Source organism: Drosophila kikkawai, chromosome 3R (genome assembly GCF_030179895.1).
Source record: "Drosophila kikkawai strain 14028-0561.14 chromosome 3R, DkikHiC1v2, whole genome shotgun sequence".
Classification (NCBI taxonomy): Eukaryota; Metazoa; Arthropoda; class Insecta; order Diptera; family Drosophilidae; genus Drosophila; species Drosophila kikkawai.
Window position 1 is genome coordinate 17,999,593 of NC_091731.1, and position 20,783 is coordinate 18,020,375.

General features: G+C 42.1%; 1 protein-coding gene across 1 annotated transcript; it reads left to right on the forward strand.

The window, feature by feature from the left end:
* Nucleotides 1-329: 329 nt before the first annotated feature.
* On the forward strand, nucleotides 330-19,015 carry opa (odd paired). Its single transcript, XM_017175714.3, has 3 exons — nucleotides 330-2,239; nucleotides 17,848-18,017; nucleotides 18,137-19,015. Exons 1-3 carry the CDS (start codon nucleotides 1,234-1,236, stop codon nucleotides 18,863-18,865), a joined length of 1,905 nt encoding a protein of 634 aa, XP_017031203.1. The 5' UTR covers nucleotides 330-1,233; the 3' UTR covers nucleotides 18,866-19,015.
* Nucleotides 19,016-20,783: the final 1,768 nt, after the last annotated feature.

Below are 20,783 nucleotides of genomic sequence, written 5' to 3' on the forward strand. Positions count from 1 at the left end.
ACAAAGGGAAATATTTTAATCACCGCTCGCTTCCAACCAAGAAATCAGTTCACAATCTAGCCCGAAAAGGCCATTTGCCCAGCCACTTAACACTCAGCAGAATCCAATCAAGCCGAATTGATACGAAATTATGCATTGTTTCGACGGCTGCTTATTTAAAATTCCATAAATTAGTAAATGAAAAACAAAGCGGTCGGCGCTAATGAAAACGTATGTCTTCATTGCGCAATCCAAACAAATGCGGAGCGGCCAGAAATCCGCGCGGAATGTGCTTAGCATCATTAAAATCAATAAAATAAACAACTAATTTGATAAACTGACAGCCGGGGCAGCGCAAGCAGGCCGCGGAAAATAATGAAAAACATTTCGTCCAGAGTGACAGTGAAAAATAAGCCAGAGCTCGTGGGCGCTGGGAAATGCATCCCGCAAGCTTTCAATTGGCTGCCCGTTGGTCCAATCAGCTCTTGGGGCCCCAGGCGCAGGGGCGCATGCTGCGCGCACGCCCCTCCCCTTGCGCCGCCTCGCAGCCCCACCACCCACCACCCATGGCCAACCACAGTGGGTGTTAATTTCCGAAAAACCAGTTTGACTCGACCGACCAGAGCGGGAGGGCTATATTCCGGCTGGCATTCCAATTGGATTGGGTGCGTATTGCTGGACTGCTCTAACAGCTGCCCGAAAATCAACTAAGAGCAGCCATTTTCTTCTGGCCATCTTGCTCGCACTCATGGCCTACGCCGAACAAAACACACCACTTCCGCCGAAACTCACCACGAGCCAGCACTATGGCCGTCCTGCTTTATCTCAGGGCCTGCCGGATGAACCGCTATTGCGGGAAACCAGTTTGCCGTCGCCCTCGCACACGCACGATCGCCGGAAACCCACAGCGAGTTGGAATTTCAGGAGCTGCTGGCATTTCAGTCCTGCTGCGCATCTCGAAACGTCAAGTCTTGGCGCGCGATTCGAAAACGTAACACGCAACGCTCTTTGAGACCGCGCGCGAGTGCTTAGAGTTTGACCAAAAATAAATAAGTTAAAAATACACAAATTAAACATATTAAACAAATACCAAGATAGCGAAATAAGCTCACAGAGTGCAGAAGGAGCCAAGTGTCGTGACCTCAGTGCGGTGATGGGCTCCCTGGCCTGAATCGAAAACTAAAACTTATTGTATCAAAACACATAGCAAACACACATAGAAAACGTGCAAATCATAAATAAAACTCTCTTAAAATGATGATGAACGCCTTTATTGAGCCGGCCCAGCACCACCTGGCCAGCTATGGGCTGCGCATGTCGCCGAACACCACCTCCAGCAGCAGCAACACGCAGCAGCAACAACAACAGCAGCAGCAGCAGCACGAGATTGTTGCCCAGCAGCAGCAGCAGCAGCAACAACAGCAGCAGCAACAGCAGCAGCAGCAGCAACAGCAACTGGAGGGCAGTGCCGACTCCGCGGCGGCCACAGCGGCGGCCTACCAGAACTCTGGCTACGGACACTTCAACAGCTATGCCTCCCGGGACTTTCTGCTCGGACGCCGGGACTCGGAATACGGCGTGGCCGGCAGCGCCGGACAGGCCACTGCAGCGGCGGACTCCATGATCTTCTCCAGCTTTCCCGCCCAGGCAGCCGAGCTGAGCACAGGCTTTGGACAGCACCCGTTCCACAGCCACCATCATGCGGCGGCGGCGGCACACCATCATCAGCACCAGATGCGGATGGGAATGGCGGACGCCTATGCCGCGGGACACCCGTACAACCATCACGGCAACTTCCCGGCGGCAGCAGTGCACCACCCTGCCGTGCATCATCCGGCCCACCATGCCATGTCCGCCATGCATCCCGCGGGAGCCGGGGCCTTCCTGCGCTACATGCGACACCAGCCGGCCTCGTCCGCCTCCAGCATCAAGCAGGAGATGCAGTGCCTCTGGATAGATCCTGATCAGCCGGGCCTGGTGCAGGCTGGCGGGCGCAAGACCTGCAACAAGGTCTTCCACTCCATGCACGAGATAGTGACCCACCTGACGGTGGAGCATGTCGGCGGTCCAGAGTGCACCACCCACGCCTGCTTCTGGATCGGCTGCTCCCGCAACGGACGCCCCTTCAAGGCTAAATACAAGCTGGTCAATCACATCCGCGTCCACACCGGCGAGAAGCCCTTCGCCTGCCCGCATCCGGGATGTGGCAAGGTGTTTGCCCGGAGCGAGAATCTCAAGATCCACAAGCGAACGCACACCGGTAAGTATAGCGAAATAATAAGAGTTCTTGTCAGGGAGATAAAATCAGTAAAGTTATTTGGAGTCCGGAACTTATCGAATCGTGGAATACTTCTAAACTCAGCAATATCCATTTTCAAATTTGTAGTATTATTAATTTTTAAAATGTGTAGCTAAAGTTAAAGTCTAGGAAATGAAATTTTAGTTATTTCCCTGGCCACAACATGATTTCCACCTTGCCTTGGGTTTAACCCTTTGCCTTCTCCTGGGCAAATCCCGGACATGGGCGAGGTGGGCGTGTTGCCGTCGGCAAAAGTCGGTGCAACGCCCACACTACCTGGCTTAACCCGGCCACTGGCCATTCGGGCCTTCTTTTACGACACCTGTAAACCTGCGACTTAAGCCCTTCTCCCACCCCCGGCAAATCCCCGGTAAAGTTGTTGTCCTCACGGCAAGGATAATTCCTGTGACTGCAGCTTGACTTCGACTCTGGCACTCTGCAAATATTTTCCTAAGCCTGTGAACAGCTCTTGACTTTAGCTTTAGGCTGAGAAAGATATGATCTCGGTTCGGGAAAAATAAATGTTTTGGATAAACTAGAAAAGGTCTGGTTAAGAAACACTTCAAAGGAAGCATAAGAATAACGTTCTATAGGAAATATTTAAATTAAATAATAAATAACGTTTTGTAAACCAAAGTTCCTCTTATCCCAACCTAAATTTATTTACCATCCACAATTGTTTATATATACAAATATATTTGCTAAACCTATTCAGTAAATTTCTCAATCATTATAATCTTAAAACTCATTGTTTGCCATGGTATATTGACCCCTCCAATCAGTTCTCGCTGTTTTAATGGCACCACTTTAGACAGTTCTATATCTCGTGGATCCATAAACACATACTTGACTGCCCTGCTCCGTTTTACTCACCCACTTATCAAATTTCGACCCACTCCCGATCGTTGGAGAGTGGAAACCGGCTCATAAATAACCTTTGCATAATCTAAATCAAGAGCTTAATGTACCATGGCAAGTAACCAGAACAGAAACCAAAGCAGCTACAGAGGCGGCAATCGCAAACGTAAATAAAATAAAACTAGAGGAGTGGAATGTGTGCGAAACAGTCAGTAATCCCGGCGAGAGTTACCCCAATTTCGGGGTTTCGATGGCTTTTTCGAGAGGGCCAAGCCACGGATTGCCAAAGAAGCATTTCCGAGCGATTACAAGCGGAAGTTTTGACACGTGTCAACACATGTGTGTGTTTGTTTTCCCTGGATGGTGTTGCTATTGGTGCTGGTGTCACTGCAATAAAAACAAACACCAGCAGCCAAGGGACATTTAACCCGGCCAACGATGCTGATTGAATTTTTGATTTATGCAGTGAGCGGAGGAGAGGGAGTCCGCACTTCAAGTGCCCGCTACCCGCCAGAGGTTAAAGGCCCCGATCCCTAATGAAGTTGTGCGTCGGCCACTTGAAAGTCCATCAGTATGTTCAATATCTCTTCCAATTTGTTGCCCAGTCCAACGCTAACCAATCATAGACTCATACAGAAATCAGAGACCCTAAAAAACTCGCTTTTCTGCTGCATCACCCTCGATGGGGGAAAATGAAATATGAAATTAGTCAAAAATATCATCATATCGTACACACAGTAACCAATTCACAATGCCCCCCGAGATCATTATAATGCCACATGATTGTTCGAATACAATATGGCGGCGTCTCAAAAATCAAAACGAAACATTTTAATTACCTTTCGATGAGTGTGCAAAAGAAAACGTTGTTTTGTCCGAGGCAAACACAGATACAACAATTTAGGAAAAAATTGCTTTTTTGTTCGGCTAATTTTGTGTTTTATTTCTGACGAATCTCTGTGAAAGATTTATTTCGGTCCGCCAGCGGTGGTTACTTTTAAATGTTTCCCTAATGAAGCACCCAAAAAGGAGATGTATAATATTTTAATTTAATTTATATAAAAAATAAGCCGAATAATCCCCAGAAAAACTTGTTAAGGCCCACGCACAAAAACAGCAAAGAGAGAACAAAGAGGGGACAGCGAAAAAATATGGAAAGCCAAAATTAAAGCAAAACAAAATGTGTAAAATATGCCCGGCAATATGAAATGCCATTTTCTGGATATACCAGAATGCTGTTGGAGATTGCTCTTGTTGCTGCTGCTGGATGTTGCTGCTGATGTCTAGCTTTCCTCTACTCCGATTCCCTTTGTCCACGCCATTTAATAAACGAAGGATGCTGCCATAGCAGGATAATGCCTGGAGACCCGGTCTCATAGGCCTGGAATTTCCATTATGCCTCCGCTTATTGTTCTCTCTGCTGTGGGGTTTATTAAATCGAGTGGCGCAATTTTAAAGCAATTATGCACAATTCTGGCCCGACTGCTGGCAACTTTGTTTTGTGTTTTTGCATTTTATGTTGGGTTTTCCCTGGCTTCCACCCTGGTTAATTGATTTTAATGACTCTGTTTCGGGGCTTCTAATGAGCCCTACATGCTCGGCCATAAACCCCAATGGAACAAGTTCAACAGCCACTGGAATCAAAGTCATTAATTTGCGTTAAGCTCTAGGGTTCTGCTTCATAAACTTCAACTTCTCATAGATCATGCCCCTGACAGCAATTGTACTGTTAAGTCGCCGGCAAAACAAAAGTATGAAAGTTAATGCATTTATTTCTGATTAATACTGTTCAAAAGTGTTGATGGTAAGCTAGGGGTTTGTCATTCTGATTTATTCTCGTAAGAATATTAAAAATTCTTAATTGGAATGAGTAATGTAAAAATTTAATTTAAGATTTTATTCGTTAGTCGGAGATATTGTTACATTAGATAATAAATAATACATAATACGTATAATACTAAATTGTAGAAAAATTCTTAAATAAATAATTTTTCGGTTTATTTTGTTATTTGAATTCCAAAAAACAATTTTTTTGAAATTCATACTTACGATTTTCAAATTGCATGCTTAAATCAAAAATAAATTGCTTGAACGTTTTTAATTGCTTAGAAAATATTATCAAAAATCTTTAAAATAGAATATATATCTATTAAATCATGTGAAGTTTATGTCCTTTTTTTCTTTCCTTTCTTTTTTAAGTTTTTAGCCTTTTTTTAATTATTTATTATTTAGATTTTCTTTATATGACTTATATTTATAATCGTATATAAAGTAAGACTTTTATTTCATTTTATTATTATTGTAATATATTTTTTAACCGTAAAATTAGTTTTTTTAACTTATAATTTTATTTGTATTCATATTTTATTTTATTTTAATCATATCTGAAAAGGTTATTATTAGGAGTCACTGCATGAAATAAATTATAAGCCATAATACTGTTACTAAAGTTATCTGTTTTTCCTTTTTTGATCCTCTGAAACTGTAATATTTTTTGACAGAAAGTTGCATTTCCCGTTTTGTTCCATTCCCTCTGTTCCCCTGTGTGAATTCCGGTTGTGTTAACTTTTGCACTTGTCACCTTCACGTCTGCGATTTTCCATGTCCAGCCTCCTGTCCCTTCCTGCCCCCCTTTTGGCACCTCTTTCTCCCAGCACAAAAAACACGGCACACAATCAACTTTTGTCTGCTTTGTGGTTGTTGTTTTTTGTTCTTGTTGTTGCTTGGGCCCCAGTTGACACCTGTGTCTGTCTGTCTGTGTGTTTGTGTTTGGATAGATGGCGTTCATCATGGTGTGCGGTTTACACGGGCACACACAGCCATCTTTTTTTACGCGATTCTTTTCCATTTTACTCCTCCGGACTCTCGACTGGACCACAAAACAACTTTATTCATTAACACCTACAACGGGCCACAGGATCCGGCTGCCGCAAGAGCATTCAACAACTTTGTGGTTAGTTTTCGCATCCAGCCGAGAGCCTCCGACCCCCCTGTTACCCCCTTTTCAAGCTCATTAAGCCACTGTCCCCAGTTCTACCCGTTTCGTTTTCCCCATCGCCTAAGTGCAGGCACTCGTTTTTCCATTTTCCAGGCGCCTCGTCGTTGTTGTTCTTGTTGTGCAATTATGCTGCGGGCCAAAGTTTAGCATTCAACGTTGTCCTGGTGGCTGCGACCCTTGTTTGATTAGCTCCCTCTCCCCCTTATCCTCACCAGCACGAACTCGACTCGATTTAATTGAGTGCAAGTGTTTTTTTAATGAGTCTTTTATGGACTTGTACGCTCCTTGGATGATGAAGTGAATTATGCAATTATTTACACTTTTATAAAGCTTTAATGGGGAGCCAATCGAGGCGGGTTTGATGGCTGAAGGAGAATGTTTGGTTATAGTGTTTACTTTTGAAAATGTTTTAGGTTAGTATTTAGGGTTTTAAAGATTAAATTATAAAAGAAATGTATTATTATAGAAGTATATACGTAATAAATATGGGGGATTTTTTATTATTATTTTATGATTTGTAAATAAAAAATAATTAGTTTACAAGTTTCCATACACTACAAACCAAGTCAAAATACACTCATTTAAATTCGTACTTTAAAGTTTAAATTATATATTATTTTTATTGAAATTGTTTAATATTTATTAATATAATGTATGTTTTTTTATTTTGTAAACTCAACCTTAAGTTCTGTAATCTAAAACAGCAAAAAACGCTTTTGGCTGCATTTTTTCTTCTGCGGGCTCGGCGCCAATTGAATAATTTTTCAAAATACGAAATTCAACAAAACCGAAACGCTGGCAAATGTCAATGATTGATGACTTTATTGCGGGCTCAACGGTTTTCACAAAAATACACACACACACACACCAAACAAGCCCAGATACGGATACGGATACAGATACAGATACATCGAAGCGAGAGACAAAATCACTTTTTTATTTTTGCACATAAACTGTGTGTTTTGGCTTCTCAGAATTTCACTGTTGCCAGAACAATGGCCAGGAGCAGAGTAAGCGGCAGAGAGCCAGCGGGAGGACGGGGCGTTGGAAAAAACCTGCGATGAGCTCGAGCTGATTACCTTAACTTTCCTACCTGGTCGGAGGTTTCAGCCAGGACCTCCTCTTCCTTCCTCTACCTCCCTACAGCCCACCCGCTGTCTAACCAACTGAGACCGAAAATCAATTAGTTATGCTCTCTAGGAGGACTTCACTCCACGGGTCTGACAAACAGTCATCCAGGGAAATTCGTCATTTAATTAGCAGTACCTTGGCGAGGACGAAGATATCCGTGGAGTCCAGAACCTCATGTTTGCATTCGTTTCGCTCAATTTAAAGTGTCAAATACCAAACATGACACACGATCGCAATCTGCTAAAAACTTTGACAGGCTGAAAAGTTTGCTCTTCTCTCTTATTTTTTGGGCGATTTATGTGCCAGAAGTAAAAAGTATATAAATTTCTTGGTGTGGTCCAAGCATTTGACAGCTGAATGTAAACTAAGTTGGGAAATTTATTGACTGAACGAAGAGATAAAAACTAGAGTTAAAGTTTGTCTTTGTGCTGGGGATATTTATGGGAATAAAATCTACATCAATAAACGTTGTAATTTTAAAGATCTTTTGGAAAAGTTGTTTAATTCGATTGCAATGGGTAATATTACTTGACCATTTGAGAAAGGAAATGTCAAAGTGCTTCTATAAAATTGTTTTGAAATCAGCTTTCCTTTTAATAAATTATTTTTTTTACCAAGTTTGTCATAGCAATATTTAATATAACTTTCTATGAATAAAGACCTTGTCCTTGGCCCACCCATATACGATGTACTTATTCACGCATTATAATCCAGCGCATGCACCCATTCTAATTAGTGACAACCCCCGATTTTGAACCCCCGTTCGTAGCGCTCCTCTAACAAGTTACTAACAATGCCTTTCGATCCACCCGTTACGCTTGTGAGCAGAGAGGGGGTTGCTTTGCATTCTCTATATTTTTCATGCATTCTCCCAAATGTCAAAACAGTTTTATATGGCGTATATGTTTTGTAGTTGAGAGAATGTAGCTACCTTTAACCCCTGCCGGTCTGCGAACGGGAATTATAATTTCATTTACCAAAAAACCGGGTGAAGGAAACGCTACAGGGGTTTGTTTCTCCCATCCCAACCCTTTCGGCATTGTCATTGTTTTGGCCTTCATTCGAATCTATTAGCTAAGTAGCCATTTTGTTGAGCGCTGTTGCATAATATTCGAATGGCAGTGGTTGGACATAAGCTGCTTACCCCGGCTAGTTAATAAATGAGGCTTATTTTTGATAAATTTCTACTCTTCATTTCGGCTCTTTTATATATTATTTTGGCAAGTCTTGCGTCCCAGTTCCAGTTTCAGTTTCAGTTCCAGTTCCTAAGCCCTGGTCACGCCCACTTTGTCATTAGAAGTCGCTCTCGAATTAATTAAATTCCTCACCCGAAAGGAGCCAAAAGTAGCCACGTACCAGACTCCATTCGCATTCCAGAGGATCTGCGGATCCCCGATCCCAGATAGAGACCAAGTGGAGTGGGAGCGCGAACCGAAATAAGAATAAAATTTCAACGCATAAAGAACTGATCAGCAGCAGACAAACCATAAAATTAAACTGTCATCTTGCATATTTTTTATATCTGCACACACGGCCACAACCTCGAGCTGGGGCACAGGTAGAAGATGGAGCTGCGAGCTAAGAGCTGGGAGCTGGGAGCTCGGACTGAAGCCGGGGCACCAAGACCCGAGGAGACTTGCGTTTCTGCTTTTCGAGAATTATGGAAAAGTAAGGCCTGACTAATCCTCTAAATCGCGCCAAGGGCCCCGCGCGCATTGCCCCACTTGTATAAATTAGCTGATGGGAAAAATGAAATCATTATTCATATGGGCAAAAATGTTAAACAGCCGAAAAGAAGGGAGACCGAGAGGCAGCTGGGCACCAGAACCAGATATTCTTTGTATAAATCGGGGAATGCTCTTGCCCAATTCAGAGTATATGAGATGAGAATGATTGGAATGCTCGAATATGAAGTTTTTGCAGAGTTATATTTAGAAATTTGTACAGAAATAAATTATAGGATTACTAGGGGATTCTAGGGAAGGACTCAGTTGATGTTAAATATATAAAATCTTTCTACTGGAAGCGCTTTTAAGTGGTAAATATCATTGGAAATATATTTAAATAAAAATATAATAAATAAACACACCACAATCAATCAGTTTTTTGCCTTTTTACAGCAACTCTAATGTTTAAATACAAATAAATTATCATAATTCTGGCGTATAAAATATACAAAAATATCCAATCCATAAGCGTGCTTGTCAAATCAGCTTAGTTTCAGATATATGAATATTTGTGGTATTTTTGTTTTATTTTTTTTATTATTTTTGGATCGTTTGTGTCGCTTGCCTTTAGCCGAATTTGTAACACACGAACGCCTCCAAAGTTGTCTTAGGTACAAAATGTGATTGTTTAACCCAAATTGCCGCACTGGGAGTCACAACTGGCACGCAATTTATTGTAAAAACATTGTCAATTGCAATTAGAGGCACAACTTACACAAATTTTGTGTGACAACTGGCTGTCAGTTTTTTTTTTGGCTAAAATTACAGCCGCCAACGCGGAAACAATTTCGATAAATAGAGTACAGCTCCGTGGACTCTATGACGCATTGCCGACGGCTACTGTGAAAAGTGTCTCGAAAATATATATACACACGCGGTTTGATTTTGGTTTCTGCGTCTTCAAATTCTCAGCATGATCAAATTTCTTTGCAGGACTCGGCCGAGTGTAAGCCACTGCGATGTGATACCTTTTCGCCTGGATTTTTGGTATTCAGATCAATTTGTTCTCCTCTAAAATATGGGTGTGTTGCGTTATTCGAGTGTTGCCAACATAAATGCAATTTTAGTTGATGTTTTGATGTGTTCATTAGGCAGTATCGATAAGATACGGGAAGGTGTTGAGGTGCGAAGAAGCTAAAGGTGTGAGGTAATTTGAAACATAAACATAATACTTTTTCCTTCGATTTAAGCAATGATTTTTCCAAGAGAATAACAGTTTACCTTCTCCCTCCTATCTAAAGTCCAATTGATCCTCCTTAAACCTCCAATTCCCACCGAAAATTCCTAAACCTCATTCCCAAAAATATTTGTCGCCTGATGTCACTGATGGGTTTTATCGCCGAAGCGAATCTTGTTAGAATTGACAACATTTAAACTTGAACAAGCCATTTGAGATAAGCAAACTAACCGAAATCGAGCCCTGGAGACCCGAAACCGAGGCCAGAGGTCCAGCCTCCTTCGGTTGCCGGAGATGTCACATCACATAACCGAACGATGACAATCTTGATGACATTTTAATTTCTGACAAACAGCCGAAGAGATTTTCCACGTGATGGAACTCGAGAAAATAAACAAACAGAAGGACAGATAAGCGAGAGAGACTGGAAGGGTGAGTGGGCTGAGAAGATTAAGATCTTAAAGAGCGCTAAAGAGCAAAAAATCAGGCCGGAGGAGATACCAAACAGATATAGACACCGATCTGTGACCGAGCCCAGACAAAGCGACACCTCTCCTCTTTGAGAGTGTCGACCGAGCCGGCCCTTTTGTTGTGTTCTGGATTTTGCCCTCTACTTTTGCTTCGGTAAGAGCATTTCCCTCAGCTTTCTTTTATTTTTTTGCAAGCATTTCCATTTCCCACTCATAAGCAGTTCATTCATGAGGCGGTTGAGGCATCAGCTGCTGTTGCTCCTCGGGCTAATCCTGGCCCCGATACTTCTTTGTCAACCGGGAGCCGACTTCGGTTACGGTCTGGATACCCATTTCCCTGGCCTTGTTTGTATGCAGTTTGGGTTTAGACAATGGGCTTAGTGTTACTTTTGCTTATTGTCTACGCTCCGTTTGTCTTTCGAGTGCAGTTTGAGCCATGGTATCGGGGGAGCCACTCACTCTGGGCCTTAGTAGACACACAGAACTAATCAATTAGCTAGGCCCAAAACGATGTTACGTATTAGGCATTAAAATGGGCTTAAGAGTTAATCATATTTTATGGAAAGTGTATCGTCAGGAACTAAACAAGTTGTTGAATTCATTTAATGGAGCAATTAAAGGCAAGTTTCATTTTTTTATTCAGTTCATTTCAAACTTGACATAAATAAAAAAAAAACTACAAATAAAAACACCAAAGTTTTACGATCATTGGAATAAAATATAGAGTTTTTTCCGCGTCAGCTTCTCTACCTTTTTATAAGTCACCTTTACATATGGGTCGTATAATCAGCTTAAAAATAGTTGCATAAAATAATTACTAAAATATATTACATTTAAAGTAGAATTTAGCACGCAGCCATGACTCAATCCCCCGCTTTTCCAAACCAACATTTTGCATATGCCGTCAACGTTTCCCGAATTATGTTTTCCCCCAACAACGTTTCCCTGGCAGAACCGACCATAGAACCCACACACACACACTCCACCCCACCCGGGCACACCGAACAGACTGTTTTGTATATAAATTCAAGCCATAGATAGACAACTGCAGAGCTATTAGTAAAACAATGACAGCAACAGCCTTGCTGAACACGAGTACAAGACCAAACATGGGCCAGTTCGTCTGGCGCTGACTCTGTCTCTGACTTTGGTTTCTCCTTCTGTGGGTTATGTACATACTGTTTTTTTTTGCCTTGGACTGAACAAATTTTCGACAAGTTTGCCAGGCAACTAACGCCTCTAACATATTCGAGCACACTCAGACTCAGAGGTATGTATATATGCAAATGCTCGGATATGAGTATGTACTCCTTACCTACATGAGAGTGCGGCTTGCATTTAATGCATTCAAATTGCATATTCGCCTGGGAGCAGCTGCAAAAACTTTTCCAGACTTGGCCGAGGTGGATGTTCAAGCTCCTGGCATCTGCATCTGGCAACCTTGTGTAAAAACAAAAATTTGTTCACAAAAAGCGATATTCAAGGAGAGCATTAAACATTAAACTTTATGAAGGAGAAGAAGAAGGGTTTCTCAGCTTTTAATTCATAAGAAAATTTGTTGACTTTGAGTTTATGATTTTGGAAAGTAACATAATCGTAACTTTAAATTTAAAGTTTGTGTCTTGCTTTGTTGAATTGGTAACTTGGGAATTATAACCATTTTTGAGTTGTCTTAAAGGAAGGAGCAGGGAAAAAGTTTTCTGAGATGTGTTGTTAACTTTGTTTATATGATTTTGGAAAATAACTGAATGGTAACTTTCGAATTTCAGTTTGTGTCTTGCTGAATTCGTGGTTGGGAATTATAACCACTTTTGAGTTGCCTTATATTACATTTTATATCCCAAGTTGAGCCCTGCTTTCTCTGCCTTTGGTTTCTCAATGTAATTTCCCTCATTTCCTCATTAAGGCGCATGCCCTCAACGAAGTGTAAAATTCCGAGTGTTTTTGTTTTGAAACATTTTCCCAATAGTATCTGTGTGGCTGGGACCACAATCTAGCGGCTGTCTGGCTACTGACCCCGGTGTCAATTATTAACGTATCACTTGACAGCAAACGGCAAAGCTGCAAACAAATAGCGAAAATTATGTGAGGACCGTCGTTTGCCAAGGAACGGAGATCATCGGCAGGGGATGCAGAAATCATAAATCATCAAGAAATTCACTCAACGATGGTTTTTGTCAAACAAACAAACAATGGGCCAAACCCATAGGTAACTTCCCTTGCCGAGGGGTGCAGCATCCTCCCCATGATGATGATAATGATGATGATGATAATAATCTCATCGCCCCGGATGATGAGCCAGAGGATTTTGCATTTGGCCGTTGACAAGCGGCATTCATTGGACTTAAATTATGATTTTATTATTATTATGGAATGGAGCGGAATTGTTGGCCATTAATTTGGTCATCATTTGCAGGCAACTGTTATAAATATTCAAAGTAAGCGGCGTGTGTGGGAAAATCTGTGCAGGATAATTGAAAGGGAAATTGGAAGGGCGAGAGGGAAGTTTCTCATTAAACGATTTATTTACTAACAATATTTAACTTGAAATTGATAAGATACATTGTAATTAATGAAACCACGAGCCATACTGAAACAGCACCTGCTTGGCCAGGACATCTCTACCTCCAGCTCTCATCCTTAAGATCCTAACAATATTCCCATCATCAACAGTCACTGCCCCCTTAAATATCCCTAACAAAAAGTGAGCTATTCGCAATGGAAAATAGAAAAGTGGGAGCGAGGGAAAATTGCCCATTGAAATGTAAACCGCCAGGAAATCGGGGTTTGGCTTTTTCCGGCTTTAACCGTAGGAACAAAGGCCGTAGAACAGAGGGAAAAAGAAGCGACAGCAGCGGAAAAAATGTATAGCAGACAAACAAACAAACAAACAGATACAGATACACAATGAGCTCAGGATTCTCAAATCCGGAGAGTGTCAACAACCCGGACTTATTGGCAGAGCAAGTGGGATGGCAATAGCAGTGAGAGAGGAGCAGCACGATAGGGACGGGCAGGCGGGCAGGCAAAAAGTAGCAGTTTTGTTATTGTATTGTTAGATAATAATAATCATATCGCATTGCATGCTGTTGACACATGAGCGATGATGCCGCTGCTCATCCCTTGCCATCCTCATCATCCCGCTTCCTTCCCCCCCGAGCTCAAGTAAAAAAGAGAGGGTCCTTCCGTCCTTTGTTTCCTTTCGAGGGCGAGTCCTTAAGCAGGCAATAAATATTTACCAGGGCAATTATTTAGCAGCAATTAAGGCAGTCAGGCGTGCTAACAGAGCTCTGTTAGCTTGCTGTTAAATAAGAACGTTTTTTGTGGCGATTCTTTTTTTTTAATTTTTAATTAATTCCATTTCGAAATGCTTTTAATAAGCAACTGTCACTCTGACGGCAGCACAAAAAAATGTTTTATTTGTGTTGCATTTTTTTTATTCCATCTGCTGTTTGTTGCTGAAAATTAAAAACCTGATTCACTTCAATTAATCAGCGACTGTCAATGATGCTTAATTTGCATCGCTCGGTTAGCAGCGATCACGTCCAGAGACAGGATACTCTATATATAGTATAGGGAGTGGGGGGCGCGGTTAGCTCTCCTGGTGCTGTGCCTCATGACAGGTCCGGGTATTTCTGGACTTTAGTACATATAACCCTGGAGATTCGATAAATAAAAATAAAGGGTTTCTTTGTAGTTGATAAATTGCTAAGCTTGAAGGGGCAACATTTACGAGATATTTTAAAAGTGAGGAGACTTAAGAGGAGCTTGTAATAAACTTCAGTAAAGTTTTAAAAGCGCAAGTCTATAATTTTTATTTTTAATAGCTACAAAAGAAAATAAATAATAAAAAAAATGATCACGTTTAACTTCATTTTTATTAAAATATCATTCCTTAATTATTATAAAATGGGTTCAACAACGAGCTGTTTCCATTTTATTTTTGTGATAATTTTATTTGTAATATTCCTTAAAATTCCCTGTTTTATTTGCCAAACTTCCCAGCCTTTCCTTCAATATCTTCTCCCTCTAAAAAATCCCCACATGCCAACCCCTGACCCCAAAACAGAAAGCATATTGCTGTCTTTATCAAGCAAATATACATATTTTAATAATACGCAAGCATATTTGCCAGCCCCAAAGAAAACACTTGCGAGACGTTTAGTAAAACTCAATTCTGTTTTTTTTTTTTCACCCTGCCCGACTACGCCCAGAAACATCAGAAAGTCTTTCAGGCCCCCAGTCTCCGGACGAAAAAGGAACAACGCCCCATAATAGCCACAACAAAAACAATTTCAGACGGAAGAGCAACGCGGGTGTGGGGCGGTGGAAAATAAGGGGGGAGGAAAGGCCGTCGGCTCGGCACTCGTCTGCAAATGACAGCAAGCTTTGCAGCAGTTACATAAAAGCCAAAACATGTGCCATATATACCAACAAACAAAGCCATACATATATTTTATATATAAATATGTACATATATATGTATATGGTCATGTACAACTTTCTTGGCTGAACCCACGCACACACACACAGACAGGGGAGATTACAAAGCAACCCCAAAAATATAAGAACCACCCCAAAAAAACAAACAACTTTGCAGCTGTACACAAAACGCCATGACAGGCAGTCTGTGCCGATTCCAATCGTTCCAACCGCGAGAAGCAACTTCTTTCTTTTTTTATATATTTATTTTTTTTTTTGTAGGAAATTAACCATTTTGGGGCTTTCCGGCAAAAAGTAAGGCGGCATAGAAGCTCCCGCTAAATATGCAAATCACAAGGAAGCCGGCCTATTTCACAGCTACGCCTGCCTGTATTATATACCCGGCGACTTTGCCATTGGATTTACTTTATTGAAATATTTAAATAAGTTTGTCGATTCCGCACAGCCTAAATGGGATTTGCCAGGGCGGAGAACCCACTGTACTTATGGCGCCTTGCCAGTTCCAGCCCCCGAAAAGGGTGTGCCAAGGATGTCTTTCATGTCGTTGCGTCGGAAGGGGAAGTCGAGAAACGTCGACTGAAATTGACATTTTATAAATGGGCGACGATATTTCGGTGGCATTTTCCCCTGGACCCAAAAACCGGACCCCGTCGAAACTTAAAGCAATAAAATATATTTAAATTCCAATTTTAATGCCCGCCGCCAGAACGGTGTGGAATGTGAAAATTATGCGTATCCTTTTGCTGCGCTTAGCCGGGACACGAACCCTTTAATGTCCTCGGCCGCAGCGCGTGCCGCCTCGTTCTGGCATTCTGGCGTTCTGGCATCTCCCCCGCTGGGCTTAGACCGCAGCGCTACAGGAGATGGATATGTGTGTGGATATATGCGTATCGGCCACGGCTAGGGATCGGTGTGCTGCTGGGTTCCCCGAAAAGAAGCAGAGGGAGGTGATAAGACTGATAAGGCTCCGCTTCGAGCCAGGAGCCCAGCGGGTGGCCAAAACAAAGTCAGCTGCCTGTCCTACTTATGACTAATTAGTGCTTAAAGATAACCCAGCTGATAGTTGTGGGGTTTTAATTTTAAAGTGGAAAGTTTTAGCAGAAAGAAATAGAGAGTTTAAAGGGTTTTTAAGGATTACTATTCCCTTACAATTCTTTTGGCGCCACTTTTTAATTGAACTCAGACCAAAAAAGTCCACAAAAGCCAAGCCGACACTTGACATCGTCCCCCAAAAATAATAAAAATATGAAAAGAAATCAAGTTTGGGGAATTTGTAGCGCATCGAACTGCATTCGATTCGCTTGTTCTGGGCTCTGAGACTCTCGGAACCTGTCAAAATAATTGAGTTCCCGTCGCACACCGATGGGACCTTTGTAATGCTTATTTATGAGTTTTAAATTTTGACAAATTAATAGAAAATACAGCAACAATCACAATGCGACACGCCATTCAAATATGTCCGATTTCGGTTTCTTTATCTTGGCCCCCCTGACTTATTACGCATCACAAAATAAAAACTTTATTCAAATGTGGATAATAAAGCACATAAATTAGTATTAAATTACATAAAGCGAAATGCGAAGGCAAAAGGGAATGAGCCGAAACTTGTTGAGCTGGCCAGCTCCAAGTCGGCGCTGGATGTCTTCTTAAGAGATACGGGGCCCTACCCCACCCGAACCCCACCTGCAACCCAGCTGTGCAGCTTTTCTTTAACCCACAACAGAGCACACACACCCCCGTCCCCGAGGCGATTGTCCGCTTTAAGCTCGAGGTGTGAAAATGTTCGATTATTGTCATCGTCAACGTGGGGCTTGTGAGGGTTTCTCTGGCTTGGAGGCTGGGACTGGGGACTCTGAGCCGCTTAGTTGCAATTGTCATAAAGCCCGTGGTGGATGTAATGGCCGCTTATCTGCGACATAAATGCCATATGCTAAATGGACTTAGCCTGAGATACTTCTATACACATTTTATTGAGTTTGTTTATGGCATTTTTAAGCGGCATGGTAATATGGCAATTGATTGAAATTGATGGGGAAAATATAACAAAAATAATTCAGTTATTGATTTACATTTTTTACCCACGATTCTAGGTCGTAAATTTCCCTGAAATATTTGCCAAATTACGGGTTAACCTTTGACTCCATATTATTTATGGCAATCTTGATTTTATCTCTTTGCATCGGGGTCTAGATTTTCCGACAAAAAATAATTTACTAATAAGCTATAAAATATCACTTCGGGCCAAGTTTTGTTCCAACCTTTTGATAGAAAAAGGTGTTACGCACACGAATCAAATAATAAACGTTAGCCCTGTGACCTTTTCCCTTTACCCTTGCCGCTATTGTTCTTGTGCATCCTAAGAAACCCATGGACAGACAGTCGGGGGAGACAAATAACAAAAAGGACCATCGAGACATCGGCACAGGTGAAAATCGTATTCGGGTCGCAGGGTTCGGGATCTCTCGAACAATGGGCCTCTTGATCCCGCATAATTTATATGATTTCTCTCTCCAGTATAGTATAGTATCTTGTTGTTTTGTTATTGTTTTTTCCCTATAAATATGTTGGACACACGGTTTTTCCCACCTTTATTAAATTGTGTGTTCATAAAAATTGTGAGCCCATAAATGGTCATCGTTTCATTCGTTGTTGCTCTCGCTGCTGCTATTATTTATTTAATGCGTGTCACATAAATAATGCTATTTATTGCTTTCCTTTTCGACTCGAAACTGATGGAAATATCTTTTCTTTTTGGCTACTTTCAGGCGAGAAACCGTTCAAGTGCGAGCACGAGGGCTGCGATCGGAGATTCGCCAACTCCTCGGACCGGAAGAAGCACTCCCATGTCCACACCTCGGACAAGCCCTACAATTGTCGCATCAACGGCTGTGATAAGTCCTACACGCATCCCTCCTCGCTGCGTAAGCACATGAAGGTGAGTTGAATTCTATTACCTTAAAAATACCATACAAATCTAGATTAACCATCGTTAGGATAGCCTTTTACTTCAAAATTATTCTTAACTCATGTTTGTATCTCTTCCTTCCCCCCCAGGTGCATGGCAACATTGACGAGAAGAGTCCATCCCATGGCTATGACAGCGAGGGCGAGGAGAGCTCCAGCTCGAGCGTCATCACCGGCGGGGCACAGACGCCACCCTCCACCCGCCTGGACGGCAGTGCCGGCAGCAGCAGCGGCGTGAGCAGCCTCAGCGGCGGCAGCGGCATCAAGTCCTCGCCGCACTCCATCAAATCGGAACCAAATCCGATGCACAGCGTCCATCTGGGGGCCTCCAGCAGCGGCAGCAGCAGCACGGCCAGCAGCAGTGCCTCGCACTTGTTGCAGCAGCAGCAGCAACAGCAACAGCAGCAGCAACACCAGCAGCAGCAACAGCAACAGCAGCAGCAACAACAGCAACTGTCCGCCCATCCCAGCGACTCCAAATCCTCGCCCGCCCTGCAACTAATGGCTGCCTCCGCCTCCGCGTACCTGCCGCCCCCATTGGGTCCACCGCCGTCGCATCACCACCACCATCATCATCATCACCAGGCAGCGGCAGCGGCTGCGGCAGCATCTCCCGGGGCAGCGGCCGCCTCTGCCTCGATGCTGCACCACAACCATCACCTGTTGTACCACCCGGCGGCGCAGCATCACCCGCCCAGCGACTGGTATCACACCGCGGCGCCGAGTGGCACGGCGGACGCCATGAACCCGCTGAACCACTTTGGGCACCATCACCACCACCACCATCTGATGCATCCCGGGGCGGCGACAGCGTATTGAGAGTGGGAGAACTGGTGGCCCGAGGAGCCGCCAATGCCGCCGCCGCCACCGCCACTGCCGCCAAGCTCCCAGCCGTTGGGCACCGCCACGCCCTCGGCGGTGGGTCAGACGCAGGAGGAGTCGTCCTCGTCGCTGGACTGGATCTGCTGCCAGCGGCTGCAGAACTTGGCCCTGGTGGCGCAATGTGAAAACCAAATATTTCTGAAAGTTGAGGAAAATACTTTAAACTTTTTACCTGATAATTGAAAAATTGCTGTTGAAGAAACAAAACAAAATCGATAACTCACATTTTGAATCGTCTTTGAATATTATTATTATGTATTTTAAATATTAATATACAAAAAATACACAAAAAAACACACACAAAAATAAGATATATGAACAAGAAATTGCCTAATTTTTTGCTATTTAAATGTTATGTAAACTTAAACGTAGTTTTCTAGTTGCAAAACAAAAACAAACTATAAATAAAACGGATCGAAAAGTAAACCTACTGTAAATGTATAAAATATGAGTTAATTATCGCATACATGTATAAATCGTACTCGTAACGTTAAATTAAACAAGAAATTACTTAAGCGTATTGACTATTTAACTTGTAAGGTTTAGCTAATTTTTTGTCCAAGCTGCTTTCACCCCCCTCATCATCCCCGCTCCCCATCCCAGAAGCTTTCTAGTACAAAACTTGCTAACTAATAATACACTGTAAAAAAAGAATTGAACATCGAAGGGATTGGAAGCTACATCGCATATACGTACATACATTTTCGGCCTTAGATTTCTTCAAGCTTAAGTATGCAGAGTAAATTTAATGTTATCACAAAAATAAAAAAAAATAAAACCAACAACCAGAAAACGCAACAAAAAACCAGCAAGGAAAATAAACTGAAAAAAAAACTATAAACAAGTATTTATTATTTTTAAAGGGAATGTTCAGAGGAGTTTGCAATATTTTATTAATATTTGAGTTTTATTCTGAAGGAGAGAAATTGTGTCCTTGACAAGGACACAGCAACGTTTACACTATCGGTGTGGGGAGAGGTCGGGCAGAGAAACACTGTCTTAAAAACATGGAAACCTTTAGAAGATTTTACTTAAAAACAACCTGGAAATATCCGTCGGGTAAAAATATAATATTTAAAATATAAAATTATTTAATATTATATATTTTGAATATAATTTCAATGCGAATTTAATTAAATCCTACATTAAATTTTTCTATTTGAGCTCAATTCAATTCCGTCTCCGATTTTGATTGCATTTGACAAAACCTTGGACTTATTTCCATCACAATCGATATGGTTCCCACACGCTCTTAAGAGTCCATTCCGCTTGTTCCGATTAAATTGGAAATGCAAATGAAATTTGCAAATTTTCTGAACTGATAATTAATCGAATTCGTACGGACCCTGCAGCCGTGTCCGCTTGGATTTGGCTAACCGTTTTATTTGACGGAATTCCGTCATGAATATTTATCGAAAATTTTCGTTAATTTGTTTTGATTGGTTCAACGGATGCTGGCAAAAACAACATTTTTATGCGCTGCGCTGCCAATATCAAGTTTCCAGGGGCTAAAAGTCATCAAAACGCCTTAATGGCCAACAATTTACGCGCCTAAGCGATGTTCATTAACATTATCACAACAGAGGAGGGCTGACAAAATAAATTATAAGTCCAAAAAGCAGTGGGAAAAAGTGTCCAAAGTGAAATTATTTTCTAGCGAAAAGTGTGTGATTTATTTCACAAATTTCTTTGCCATGGAATTTCGGCTGATTTCAGTTGATGAAAGGGCCGTCGAAGACCTGCCACGGTTATTTAGCACCCGAGGGGCGGGCAGCAGAGAGTGTGGAAAAAGAATCAAAACGATTTATGTTTTTTTAATTAACCCAACAATTTGTTACGTGCCTCAAACGAACAC